Consider the following 14,588-nt stretch of genomic DNA (forward strand, 5'->3'; position numbering starts at 1 on the left):
CAATAATTCGATAAATTGTATTTTTTACTTGTAATTATTTTTGTATCGGACTACTTTTTATAATTTGTGGAATTTATACTAATTTTGTCATGATACATAAGTACGTAGTGTTTTCACCTGAGTTGCGTTAGTTAAAAAGATTACCAATATAAACAAGCATCAAATATTATCTCAACAAAGTTGATAGGCTCTCATTGGTTTTTTCTTCAGAACCGGCGTATTTTCTGCAGAGTTGGTTCCGAAGGATAATGTAGACTTATCACTGCTGCTGTAATTCTCTTTGTGTTCACCAGAAATCGAAAATGAAGGCAGACAAAGCGACGACGACTCTAAAGACTGATCCGACGATGAAATCGATGTCGATTGATGAACATGGTCCCATTTGAAGAAATTACACGGATTAACGGGTTTGTTTTTCAATTTTATGCTGCTTCCCTTCATGCTACAGGTGAAGAAGCGTTTGCCCATATTGACGCCTGGGCTATGGCTGACACAGAGTTTGGCACGACGACCACACTTACATAAGGGCGGAGTGGATTTCATTTTGGAGGGATTACTATTAGCACTATTATTTGGACATTTAAACATAGTTCCACTATTCGATTTTTTGGGGGGTAAGGAATTGGGAGTGATGAATGTATTAGAGATATCTCTAACGGCTGAATATGGTGTTGAAACAGTCGTACTACGATTCAGAATTTTATCTTTGGCCGACAATACATCTTTTGCACAGGGCTGATTTTTTTTAGGATCAGGAATTTTAATGTCAGTATAAACCATGAATTGTTTCTTTGGTTGTTGTTGGTTTGATTGTGTTTGGTGTTGAAAGGACGTCGAAATAGTATTAAAAGATGTTGATTTTGAGTTAGCTATAGTTGAAGATATTACGGACTGGTTATTGTTTAGTGTGTATCTTTTATCTAAACATTTGGTATTCATTGGGATCTTTGTCGAGTTGGAATTTTTGTGTAACTTTGATTGTAAAGGGCTTTTTTGTCTCTGTGGTGGAGAGTTCCGAGTCAAATCTCTGCTTTTGTCAGAGTTATTCAGTTTCTGACCTATACTTGGATTTGGCTCCAAAGATGTCTGTGGCAAATCAGAATTCTTGTGCAATTTTGATTCTAAAGGATTTTTGGGTCTCTTTGGCGGAGAGTTCCGATTCGATTTTTTGCTTTTTTCAGAGGTGTTCATCGTGCGACCTATATCTGAATTTGGAGCCAGAATAGGCAAACCAGTTCTATCGTTGGTATTTTTCGCAAGATTTTTCATCTGCCCACCATTTTTAACTACTGAGCACTTTTCTGTCTGCTTATTATGTCCATCAGATTTCGGAACCTGCAAACAAAAATAAATAAAAAGAAAGTTTCATTTTATTCCCACAAGCTTTGCGGGTTTGTAGAAGGCACATTTTAAACCATTTTTATTTATTTTATGGATATTGCTGTTACTCAAACACGGTATAGTCAGCTAATGAACTTCCTAAATTCTGGAGTAGCGCTACCAGAAGTAGGGACAAGGCAAATTAGTTCCTTCGTTTTTTTTTTTTGTTTTTTTTCTCTCATGCTAGATCTCCCCTGTGCATGAACTCTTTATTACATTTTTCCAATCATTCTTTTTTTTATTTAATAAACATTGAAAAGTTTTTTTTCTGTCGTAGTTCAATTAAGAATTATTGAAATTTGTTTTTATCTTTTTATTTTTAAGAATTATTGAAATCACTTTTTGCGCTCATTTTTAAAGAATTATTGAAAGCATTTTTAAAAATCTTTTTAAACTATTTTGGAAACATTGGATACTTTTTTTTTAATGATGTTTGAAATTTTGTTATTTTGATTTCAATAATTTTATTTTTATATTTACTTATATAAATTCAAATAAAAAACTTATTTTTTAAAATTAAAAAAAGACTTTTTTTATAATTTCATTAACATAACATATATCTATACTATAAATTTTTTTTTTTTTTTGTGTATTGATATTCATATTAAAAACCTTTTTCTATTTATTTAAAAAGAAAATGCAAATTTGTTACATATGGGCCGTGGAATTGCATTTACCTGCAAAAAATCTAGCTAATTTGCATATTCTTTTAAACATTAATTTTAATTGATTCCCCACTAGGTTTTTCAGTTTCCTAATGAAATGATCATCTTTAGTTAACTATTACATGTAATTATATTCATGTAGATATTCTAAATGATTTATACTTGCGTTATATTTGCGTAAAAAGGTTATAGTAAAGACAAACTTCTTTATATATATATATATATATATATATATATATATTTATGTATGTGTGTGTGTGTGTATATATATAGATGTATGTATATATATATATATATATATAGATGTATGTATGTATATATATATATAGATGTGTGAGTATGTATATATATATATATATATATATATATAGATGTGTGAGTATGTATAAATATATATATAGATGTGTGAGTATATATATATATATATATCTATATATATATATATATAGATGTGTGAGTATGTATATATATATATATATAGATGTGTGAGTATGTGTATGTATATATATATATATATATAGATGTGTGAGTATGTATATATATATATATATATATATATATATATAGATGTGTGAGTATATATATATATATATATATATATATATATAGATGTGTGAGTATATATATATATATATATATAGATGTGTGAGTATATATATATATATATATATATATAGATGTGTGAGTATATATATATATATATATATATATATATATATATAGATGTGTGAGTATATATATATATATATATATATATATATATATAGATGTGTGAGTATATATATATATATATATATATATATATATATATTAGGTGATGTGATTGATAATTTAAAATTTAAAAATCAAATTATAATTAAATTAAAAATCCGTTTCATAAGAAACTTAATTAATGAATTAGCTCTAGGATATTTACCTATCGAGCTTATTATATATCTAAATTACAACGACCACTTTTTCTTTCCTGTATTTTAATAAAACTAGTTATTTCACTGTTACATTAAAATACACTCAGCTCTTTAGACTATTGTTCTAATCTTCTTTAAATTATTAGCTCCCTATAACAGGTCGAGTTTATATAAGTAATTATAGATATGTTTCATAAGAAGGAATTGCAACTATCAACCAAATGTATCCCCATACCTTCTAAAGACACCTTTATAACCAGCTTAATTACAAGTATAAATATATTTATCTATCTCTAACCCATATTAATTTTCTTATCAAGACCTTTTATTTCAATTTTTTTTTTTTTTTTCAGATACATCTGCCTTACTTTTAATGCTAGGTTTATTTATGGTGTCTTTTGGATTTAATAAAAACCCTTTAAAATTTGCTGACGAGGAGACCTTGTTTATTAAAAAACTATATGTAATAATTATTGTCCGTAACTTGATGTCTACCACAATAAAAACACGGTTTTCCGAAACGATTGTACAGATAATTGATTTTGTTGTTGTTCCTTCTTATGAAACGGATTTTTAATTTAATTATAATTTGATTTTTAAATTTTAAATTATCAATCACATCACCTAATATTAAATTAGCTCTAGGATATTTACCTATCAAGCTTATTATATATCTAAATTACAACGAGCACTTTTTCTTTCCTGTATTTTAATAAAACTAGTTATTTCACTGTTACATTAAAATACACTCAGCTCTTTAGACTATTGTTCTAATCTCCTTTAAATTTATATATATATATATATATATTTATGTATGTGTGTGTGTGTATATATATATATATATATATATATATATATATATATATATATATATATATATATATATATATATAAATAAAAAATGAAAATTACAATTGAATTTACCAAAATGATCCAAGATGGTAAAATTAAAGTAAATTATAAATATTAAAGAATTAATATTTATAAAATTATCTCAGCCAGATATAAAAGCTCGATAAAACCAAAAAGGAAATAGAGCTTATAATATGAGCAAACAGATAATGAAATATGTTAAAAAACATTTTGAAATGAGTTAAAAACATATTTAATCTGAAAAGGAAACACTAGATAAATGGATAGTCCTTAATCCGTGGAGTTTCGAAGAAATACTCTCCTTCTCATCAGAGGGTAGGAATTAGCAAAATGCGGGATCGGATTTTGCATGCAGAAGTATTTGATGAAACAACAAGTAAGTCAAAGATCTTACTTGAAAACAAAATAAGTTAAGCAGAGGGAATATGGTAAAGAAAAAGGTGATTACACATGAATGGATAGTCTGGTGGAAGATAAAAAATCCAGTGACGGTAAAATCCAAATGTAAAACTTCAAGAAAGTTAAAAGAATTTCCATTATATATATATATTTGTTTAAAAAATGTTGCCTACCAAACTCCTATCAGTTTTTGGTCTATAGACATGAAACTTAATATATAGAGTATTCAAACCCATGCAAAACTATATATTTGGAAAAAATTGGTGCAAAAATGTCAAAATAAAAATTTAAAAATGACTGTTAGTTTCTTATAAAATTTCAAATAAAATAAAAACTTATTTTCTAAATTCTGTAAATGAAAGTGCAAATAAAGACTGTTTGATTTATCTTTTTATAATTTTATTAATTTTTATTGTATACTTTTTCAATAATGTCCTTTTCTTATATTTTATTTCAATAAATCGCTTCATGATAGAAATACTAAAGAACAATAAAAGTGAAGAAACTAATTTGCCTCGTCACTGCTTCCGGTAGCACTACACTGGAAGTTAGGAAATACGGTAGCCGACTATAACCCTTAAACATGATTAAGTTATAACTTTTTCTTTCAGATAATTAAAGAATCATTCATAGTTTTCTTGCAATATTCACACCCATGATGACCCAAAAACAATCTTTTTTAGTCAAGAGAAAGGGCCTCCCTCTTCCATCATGATAATGCTCATCCTCACACAGCACTACTGACCAAAGATGTAGGGAAATCTTGCCTCATCCTGCATATTTTCCTAACCTAGCTCCTTCAGATTATCACTTACTTTGAGGATTATAAAATTATTTAGACCAAGTATTCTCAACCGGAGTCCATGTGGACCCCCATGGTACATGTAACGTTAATGTCGGTTCAGTCTTCCTTCAAGATAAACTGTTGATGGATGTTCTTTGGTTTTCTTTACTGAAAAATAAAGTAAGCTATAAGGGTTCACCGAAATACATTAAAAAGAAAGTCATGATTAAAAAAGGTTGAGAACCGTTGATTTAGACGGTTAACATCATGCGAGGCGACTGAACAGGAGTTAGATTCATATTTCGCATTAAAACTTTGAAATTTTAGATTATATTTTATTTATAAGCGCATTAACAGATGGAATAAAGTTATAGGGTTATCATCAGCTAACGTATTTCCTAACTTCCAGTGTGTCTGGAAATTAATATGTTTATGAAAGTATAATTGAAATCAAAATAACAATATTTCAAACACCATAAAAAGATTTTAAAAAGTGTTCGACCGAGCTTCAGTCTATGGTCCCCCCTCGCCAAACTTTCACAAGAAACACTCGTCTAGCTGAAAACACTATCAATAATTCCCCCCACTCTTTATCTGTACCTAAACCTAAACGTAGATTCCATGAACAAAGCTTCTTTCTTAGAACTGCACGCCTGTGGAATTGTCTTCCGTTTTCCTGCTTTCTGGCTGACTACGATATGATTGTCTTCAAGTCTAACGTAAATAAGTTCTTGATGAGCCGTTCCATATAAGTTATCAAATTTACCGAATTTTCATTACTAATGATTACTATATTGTCCAATTTCTACTGTACACTCTTTAACCCTTATCCTTGAGTGGCTTCTTGGCCTTAATAATGTGGTGATGCCTGTGTAAAAAAAAAAAAAAAAAAAAAGTGTTTTCAATAAATTTTGAAATTAAATAAAACTAATTTCGATAATTCTTAATCTGGATATCAATACGATAACGTGTGTGTTATTTTGTGCATCACGGTTACATCTTTTTTCTTCCAGTTGTGACTGTCGTTTAATTGTTACTAGCGGGGGGTACCTAGCATTTGGATTCTTTGGACTAGTGTTCTCATCTTGAGTGTTATTCGTACAATGTTTCAGTCGATGTAACCTTTGACCTTCTTCAGGTATATGTAACTAATGCAGACTCGTGGCGTAATGGATAAAGGACTTGGTAATCCAATTGTAAGTTACACTCTTCTGGAGTTTGAAGGTTTAATCCTCAGGTGAAACTCAAAGTACAATTGCGAATCATTTAGGATTTCTACAATGTCTTTCTATGTCATGACTAATGGAACAAGAGCATGAACCGTGTGGATTAAAAACATTTTTTTCTTTATTGCATTTTCTTCCCAAATAAGGCAAGTGCCATTTTGATGTAGGGAGCTACTATCTGGGACATAAATTGCAGGGATACTATGTAGGGAGTTCAGCAGCAAGATGTCTGTTTACACTACACTTGAACTTCTGCATGTTAGTAGAGTCGGGGAAACAGGAACCCGGGAGGGAATTCCAAAGTCTAGCAGTTCTGGGAAGAAACTATTAAGGCTTTCTGGTATCTGGGGATCTCTACTGTGTAGGGGTGGGATTTTGCTGTTTGTCGGGTTTGTCAGGGGGAGTTTACGTCAAGCGGGTACAAGGGCTTGTAGTTTGTCGGAGCATCCACCATTAAAATACTTGTAAAACAGGTAGAGAGATGCAATATTTCATCGATGGGACAGAGGTTGAAGCTTAGCTGACAGTTCGGGACCTATTAGGTTGGCGACTTTTTTTAAACTTGTCCAAAAGTGGGAGACTAGTAGCAGATACACTGGCTCAAATGCAACAACAACACTCCATACATGGCCGAATTGTGGCCTTGTAGAAGTATAGAATACTTTCAGGCGTAACTTTCTAGCATGGTAGAGAGAGGCCAACTTTCTTCACAGCAGCCGCAGCAATACCCTCAATGTATCTGTTCCAACTCATGTTCCCTGTGAATTTTAAGCCAAGGAGTTTGAACAAAGTACTGTTTCTTTAGCCATAGCTATAATAAGTTGAGAAGGTTTCTTGTAATTATTAAAAGAAAGAAGCTTAATCTTGGCAGCATTGAACGTTACCATTCATTTTTGTTCCGATTCCACTATAAAACTGAAGATTTTCCTCTAGTGTTTCCACCATTGCCTTGGATATATGTTCATTTGTTTTCCCCTCGTGCCTGTTATAGAGTGTGGTGTAGTCAGCAAATATACCCATCTCAGAGACAATTTTATCAGGGAGGTCATTGATGAATATTAGGAATAGTAAAGGTCCAAGGATTGACCCCTGAGGTACACCTGCATTTATATCATATCGTTTTGACATATGACCATTAAGGACAACCTGGATTTTTTTTATTTAAGAAGGATTTAATTATGTTAAGTATTTGTCCAGTAATAGCATAGGATCTGATTTTCATAAAAAGACCATCATACCCTGTCAAAAGCTTTAGATATATCTAGGGCTACTGCCCTCCCCTTCCCTGATTTATCCAGTTCATGGTATATACGTTCAGAGAGGCTTAAATTCATATTGTTGGTCGAACAGAAGTTTAATAACATTAAGATGGTGGACTAGAGCTTAATTAATTATCGACTCAAATATTTTGGCAAAAAGAAGGAGACTAATGGGGCGATAATTTAATGGGCCAGTTCTTTCGCCAGAATTCTTGTAAACTGGTACCACAAGAAGCAATTTTCCAGAAGTCAGGAAAGCAAAATTCATTAAGGCATTTGTTGTAAAGTTTGGAGAGAACTGGAGCAACCTCAGCAGAGCATTTTTTTAAAAGGGGAGCTGGGATGAGATCAGATCAAAATGTTTTTGAATTGTCTAGGTTTTTTATATTATATACTTGAGAAGGGATGATTTTCAGATCATCTAGTGTGGTTTCTGTCCGCAAAAGAAAATCAGGGAGGGAGTGGTTTGCTGGGTTCAAAGTAGAGTTTGAGGCGAACCGACTGGCAAGCATGTTAGTCTTTTCGGTTGTCATGCAACCAACCTCATGATTGTTGGATAATGGAGGAATTGTTGATTGCCCATTATTTACTACACTGTTATAGATTTTCCAGAAATCACGAGTTCCTAATTTCTGTGCTTGAATGCGTTTTCTGGTGGTTTTGATATATTCTCTCTTAGCTGCTACTATTTCTTTCTTATTTCTACATCCATATACTTTTGTCTGTTTGAACTGGACTTATGTCGGATAAATCTGCAGGATGTATTTTGCCTTTGAACAATGGCAGCTGCACAAGTAAGACTAACCATTGAGGAGAGTGGAGTTTGCTACAGAACTTCCGTATGGGAACATGTGCTTCAATTGTTGCTTTGAACCATTCAGTGGTTCTATTTATGCACTGTTCCGCAGGAAGAGAAAAGATATTTCCCCATGGGGCATCTCTGATGTGGCATCCCAATCAGCCTTATTGTAGTACCTTGGCATTTTGAGCAATGGCTCTTCAACTTGGGGTCGAGACTTTAGCATTCCTGAGTGGGCAATGGGCATTTGTTACATAATCCTCAGGAATTGTTGTCAGAAATAGGTCCAGAAGCGAGGCTTGCTGGTCCTGACGATCTGGGAGACAGGTCGGGAACATTACTGTCTGTGCCAAGGAATGAAATATAGAAAAGTTATGGATGATGCTGTGTCTGTGTAGTTAGAGAAGCCAAACCAATTACTGTGATGGACATTAAAGTCACTAAATATATGTATTTGGCCACTAGTATCAAGGGAGATTGCAACATCTATGCTGTCAGAGACATGATTGATTAGAATACAGTCCTGAGCCGAGGGAGAGCAATAAAGAAAATACAAGTAGCTAATGCTATGTTGCAAAGTTAATCTAAAGCACATGAAGGCCTGGTTCTAGTTTAGATTCCCTAGTTATGGGAAGGGTGTTATGAATATAGACCCCCAAGTCCATGCATGTGCCAGAGTCCTTACGACAAAGTGGAAGATAACCAGACATGTTAAAGTGGTTAAAGGGGATGGAGGAGTGAAAGTTAGTTTCACTTAGCGCTAAAATATCCAGGGAGTTTGCTAGGAGAAATGAGTCGACATCATCCAAGTTAATTCTAAGTCCACGGATATTTATAAATGCAAGTCTCAAGGGACGAGGCGAATTGCTGTTCGAGTGTGCATGTGATTTAATCGTCATTTTGGATTGAGCTGTCATTTCATTTTATTTCATAGTTTCAGTTTATGGTGTTAGGTGCTAGACAAAGCAGATGTGCATAGCTACCATCATGTAACACAAGTAGACCATCAGCCGACTCATCATCCACAGGCATGTGGCATCGGGAATGCCCACCAAAGATGAGTGCAGGGTCCCTTTTTATGCACGACATGGCACTACAACCATCCCAATATTATACAACTGATGATAGAGCAGCTGCTCTAAGCACTACCAAAGTGTTAGGGCTCCTGTACTCTCAGTCAAAATACAGCAGTCAGACAAACTGTCAAACCGGTACCCTCAAACCTGTTAGACAAGAGTGGCCCAGTCCAATCATGTTAGTATATATGGTAAACAAGAACCCCCAAAATGCCCAGGTTATGGGGAAGGACACGAGGGGATGTGGGGAACGGCATTCATTGCTCTAGTTAGGAAACAAGGCTAAGCACTGGGTGTCTCTAATGAGTCCCTGTGACCTCACCTCTACTCCTGGTTAATATGCAAAGAAGGAGTATGGAAGTCTGGCAATAGGCAGAGCCTACCTACTCCTTAAGCAGTTTAAGTTTGCAAACCAGTGATTTGATCAAGTCACCAGTTCTAGGGAGGCTTTCCTCAACTGTTTGGTGTCAAGATGTAGGAGGTCAGTGGCACAGGTTTAACATCAGTTTTTCTTCTCCTAGATGGATAACCTAACCAGATCTATGGGTCCATCAGCACTGAGAGGGTTAGCCCCTGCCTGGTTTCAAAGCCAGGTATTTCTACGCCCCCCCCCCCACATGGGTAGTTAGGATTAAATAAATGAGTCCATTCAAAATTATGTGCAGAAAGAGTCTTAAGTTTGACAAGACACATTACATCGACCAAAACATTATGAAAATAACATTAAAGATAAGAACAGTAGTCTGAAAAATTCAATATGAATAATCCAAGACACTTTGCCATAATAATATTGTATGGCTTAAAATAATACTTGCACATAAGATGAGAACCCCCATCCTGTTATGAGAGGGAATTTTCCTTATAAAATTTATTAGGACATCCTATTTTGATTTTTAAAAAATGAATAGAATCTATATATAAAGTAGGATAGTGTGTGTGTGTTATTGCATGTCATGCTTACATCCGAGTGACTGTCATTTAATTGTTATAGGTTTTCATTTCTTGTAATAAATAATTTTACCAAGAATTCTTCATAAGTTTTGGTTTTGGTTACAGCTGATGGCACTCAAGTCATTTATTTTTTTATAAATAATTTTACCAAAATTTCTTCACAAGTTTCGGTTTCGATTATAGCTATGAATCCAAGTCATATGGATATATATTTTTATTTTTGAAATCGCTACTTTATAATATATAAAAATCGATAGAGCATTAACTCTATAATAATATATACGAAATCGGCAACAATTAAAATATCACATTTAAGCATACTTTACGACCAGGCTATGCCGGGCGTCCCTGCTTGCTTAGACTACTTTTACAAAAGAGCTACAATAATATCAGAGTGTCTCCATTTACACTGAACATCTACAGAATGCCAACATCAATATATTACATATGAATGAGTCCCCTGTGGAATTTCCACAGCTCCCGCTACTATTAAAATATTTAATTTAGAATGTTTTCGGAACAATCTGGAATTATCAAGAAAATTCTAGTCAAAAATCTGTATAAGGACGCTACAATAGCAGCCACATCAGTTGTTAAATCGTTAAGTTATTGACTTTTTTTTTTTTTACATAGGCATCACCACTTATCAAGGCCTAGGGGCCACTCGAGGATAAGGGTTAAAGAGTGTACGATAGTCAATTGGACAATATAGTAATTGTCAGTAATGGAAATTCAGTAAATTTGTTAACTTAAGGGAAACGGCTCATAAAGAACTTGTTTACATTGGACTTGAAGCAGGAAAACGGAAGACAGATAAAGAGTGGGGGGATTATTGATAGTGTTTTCAGCTAAACCAGTGTTTCTTGTGAAAGTTTGGCGAGAGGGAACCATAAATTGAAGCTTAGTCGAGCACTTGCCATGAAAATAACGATAAAGCAAAGACAAACTCGCTACATCTCAGGACATCTATGAGACTACGAAGTCTATTTTGAACTCTATCAAGGCAGCACAAGTCCTTTCTAGCAGCTCCTGCCCAGATGTGGCAACAGTATTCCATCCTTGGACATACCTGGCTCTTATATAGATAGAGAATTGCATCAGCAGTAAGATATCTACTGGATCGATAGAAAGATCCCACGATTTTTCCAGCAGCTTTGGCAACAGATTTGATGTACGTGTTCCATTTCAGATCAGGAGTATTTTGAACTCTGTGTTTTATTAGTTTATTTTTTTATTTAATTTGTTGTGCGTTTATATCCCTGGATAGACACATATCCCTGGATAGACACATACCCCCCAAAAAGTCATAGATCAGAATGCAACAGATTTCTGTTTATACAAACTTATGTTTATATGTTTCTATGCATAGGATTCACTCCTAAACTAATTAACAGATCATTAAAAATTTTAGAATACAACTGCCAGGTGTAAATGTGGACTAGTTTAATTTAGTTTTCTGCAAAAGGGGCAAAGAGACACTATTCAAGAAAATTAAAATACTTCTGATTTTTTATGAAGTTTTAACAAAAGATATTAAACATCAATTAATAAATATTCTCCAAATTTCAGTTATTTTTTCAGGGGGTATATTTGGGCACAACCTCCTATTTCAAAATTAAAATATTTCAGATTTGCATTAAATTTGATCCACACGATATCATAGACACCAATTAAGAAAGATTTTCCTAAATTTCAATTTCATGTAAAGCCCCCTTAAGCCTAAGCATTAAAGCTTTTCTAGAATCAAAATTATGTAATGGAGTTTGATTAAAATTGAAAAAGGATTCTAGACATAAGGTTTAATAGCAGATCTTGCAGGAGGACCATGTGAAGGTTGCCAACATCCATAGTGAACGTAGTGCTATGGAATTGATAAGATTCGAACTTGATAGATCCAGGTCAAAAAGTATTTTCCTTCCCCACACACATTAAAATGACCTTGTTCTGTTCGAGGAATTGATTTTATCTTCCCTGGGACAGGTATTCTCATAGTTCAAAATATATAACACAATTTTCTTTTTACTTTTATTCACCTTAAACAAGGCATATTACCACTTGGATTTAAACTGGGACCATACCTACAAGGACCATATCTGTAGGGAGTTGAGCAGCGAGATGTCTGTTCATATTAGATTTAAATTTCATTACAGTTAAAGAAGCAGAAGACCAAGAGAAAATTCCAAAGTCTATCAATTTAAGGGAAGAAATTATTACAGTAGAAGATTTTTCGGCATCTAGTGACTTCAATGGTGAATGGGTGGAATTTTGCTGCTTGTCAAGTTAGTCAGAAATATGTGTGTCAAGGAAGCAGAAGTGCTAGGTGTCCATTAGAACACATTCCGTTAAAGTACTTGTAAAACAAGCACAGGGATGCAACATTTTGGTGATGGGACAGAGGTTGGAGCTTGGTTGATAGTGTGGGAACTATTAGATCGGAAATTCATTTTTGGACCCCCTCTAAGGAGGAGAGACTAGTGGTAGATACACCAGACCAGATGTCACAACAATATTCCATGCCTAAATGAATCATGGTTTTGTAGAGGTACAGAATATTGTCAGGTGCAAGTAATTTTCGAGCACAGTAGAGATAGCTCACCTTCTTTGCAGCAGATTTGGCAATGTTTTCAATATATTTGTTCCAATTCATGTTGCCTGTGAGTGTTAAGCAAAGGAGTTTGAATGAAGAGCACTCAGACGGTGTTATTTGTCATGGCAATCTGCGGTTGTCAAGAAGGTTTCTTGTAATTGTTAAAGGAAAGAAGCTTAGTCTTAGCAGCATTAAATGTTACCATCCGTTTATGTTCTAATTCCACTACAGACTGGAGATCATTCTCTAAGGTTTCAGTTACTGTCTTAGACGAGATCGAACTACTTGTAAGTGATCCACTCTGGACGTGAATTAGTAAAATAAATTTGTGTCAATAAGAATGACAACTTTTCTGACCAGCTCGATTTTGTTGTTGGCCTTGATTTCCCTTAATTCTTTCTACTTACAAGAGTGACCATGTGAAGGATGCCAACATCCATAAGTGAAAGTGGTTCTATGGAACTGACTGGATTTGAACCTGGCACACCTAAATTGTCAGTCTGGTTGTTATTCATTTCAACACAACCACCTACTGCACATACTTTGTTTGTAAAAAAAATATTAAAATCAAGTTTTCTACCAAAAAACAGTTTTCTACCAATAAAAGTTCATAAATGCTATCCCATTAATCATACAGGGTGACCCCAAAAAACGGACCCCAACTTTAATTATGCCCCGTTTCTTAGTGTTTTGTCCGAATGAAATGAAACTTTGGTCATAACTAGTTTATTATATTCGAAGCATCACATCAAAACACTTGGATCTTTGGCCTTTTTTTCTCCGTTCTACAGCATATGTTCTAGATGGCCTCCATTTAGCTTTTGTTTTTGTTTTTTTGGTCACCCTGTAGTAGCAACCAGACTCATTAAAAAGGATTTCCAAAACTACCTGGCGAACCAAGTGCAAGAAAGATAACAGCAACAGCACTTACAGGGATGGTTTGAATCCTAAAACGGTCTCTTGGTTGGAATGTATAAGATAGCGGTTGAATGTCTAGCATCTAATAGTTACAAGAGGTACCACACAAACGTTTATAACGTAGTCTTGTTCTGCCAGGTCAGCATTTTAAACCATGATGTAGACGTGCCGTAATCAAGCAAAATGCATATATATGCATAGAGATTGGAAGGAGAAAAGAAAGAAAGAAAAAGACATGTGGAAAGTTAACTCGGCAAGCACACGATGACTCTCCCTCATTTCCTTCAATTGATAGCCAGCAGTGTCTGGTGCCGTGGATTGACAGCCAGCTTTGTCTGATGCTGTGTATTGACAGTTGGCCGATGTGACGGTCAAAAAGAGAGAACATACTGGTGTTAAATACATATTGGTAACGAGCGTGGTAAAACAAAGAAAATAAATAACTTTTTCTTGCACCTGGAAAGTTTGTGCCGAAGTTTTAGTTTACTTTTTGACTACATACAACATTTGGGTCTGTTAGAGAGAATAAGAACATTAAATGTTGCTAACGTCCATAGATGATAAACTACTGACTGACAAACAATATGAATTTAGACAAGCCCGTTCCACAGCAGACATCCTCACTGTGATCTCTGAACGTATATACCATTCACTGGACAAAGCAGGGGAGGGCAGAGCGGTAGCTCTAGATATATCTAAGGCTTTTGACAGGGTATGGCATGAGGGTCTCCTCAGTAAAATCAGATCATACGGTATCACTGGT

The 14,588-nt window shown here is 34.0% G+C and overlaps 1 protein-coding gene across 1 annotated transcript in view; it reads right to left on the reverse strand.

The window, feature by feature from the left end:
* Window positions 1–25: 25 nt before the first annotated feature.
* Window positions 26–14,588, reverse strand: part of LOC145258129 (uncharacterized) — a 55,436-nt gene continuing 40,873 nt past the window's right edge. Inside the window, exon 9 of the mRNA XM_080115871.1 lies at window positions 26–1,335. Coding sequence (XP_079971997.1) covers window positions 172–1,335 — 1,164 coding nt within the window. The 3' untranslated portion in view covers window positions 26–171. The remainder of the gene's footprint in view (window positions 1,336–14,588) is intronic.

This window comes from Euprymna scolopes, chromosome 33 (genome assembly GCF_053919585.1).
Source record: "Euprymna scolopes isolate OS-2025 chromosome 33, ASM5391958v1, whole genome shotgun sequence".
NCBI classification, from domain to species: Eukaryota; Metazoa; Mollusca; class Cephalopoda; order Sepiida; family Sepiolidae; genus Euprymna; species Euprymna scolopes.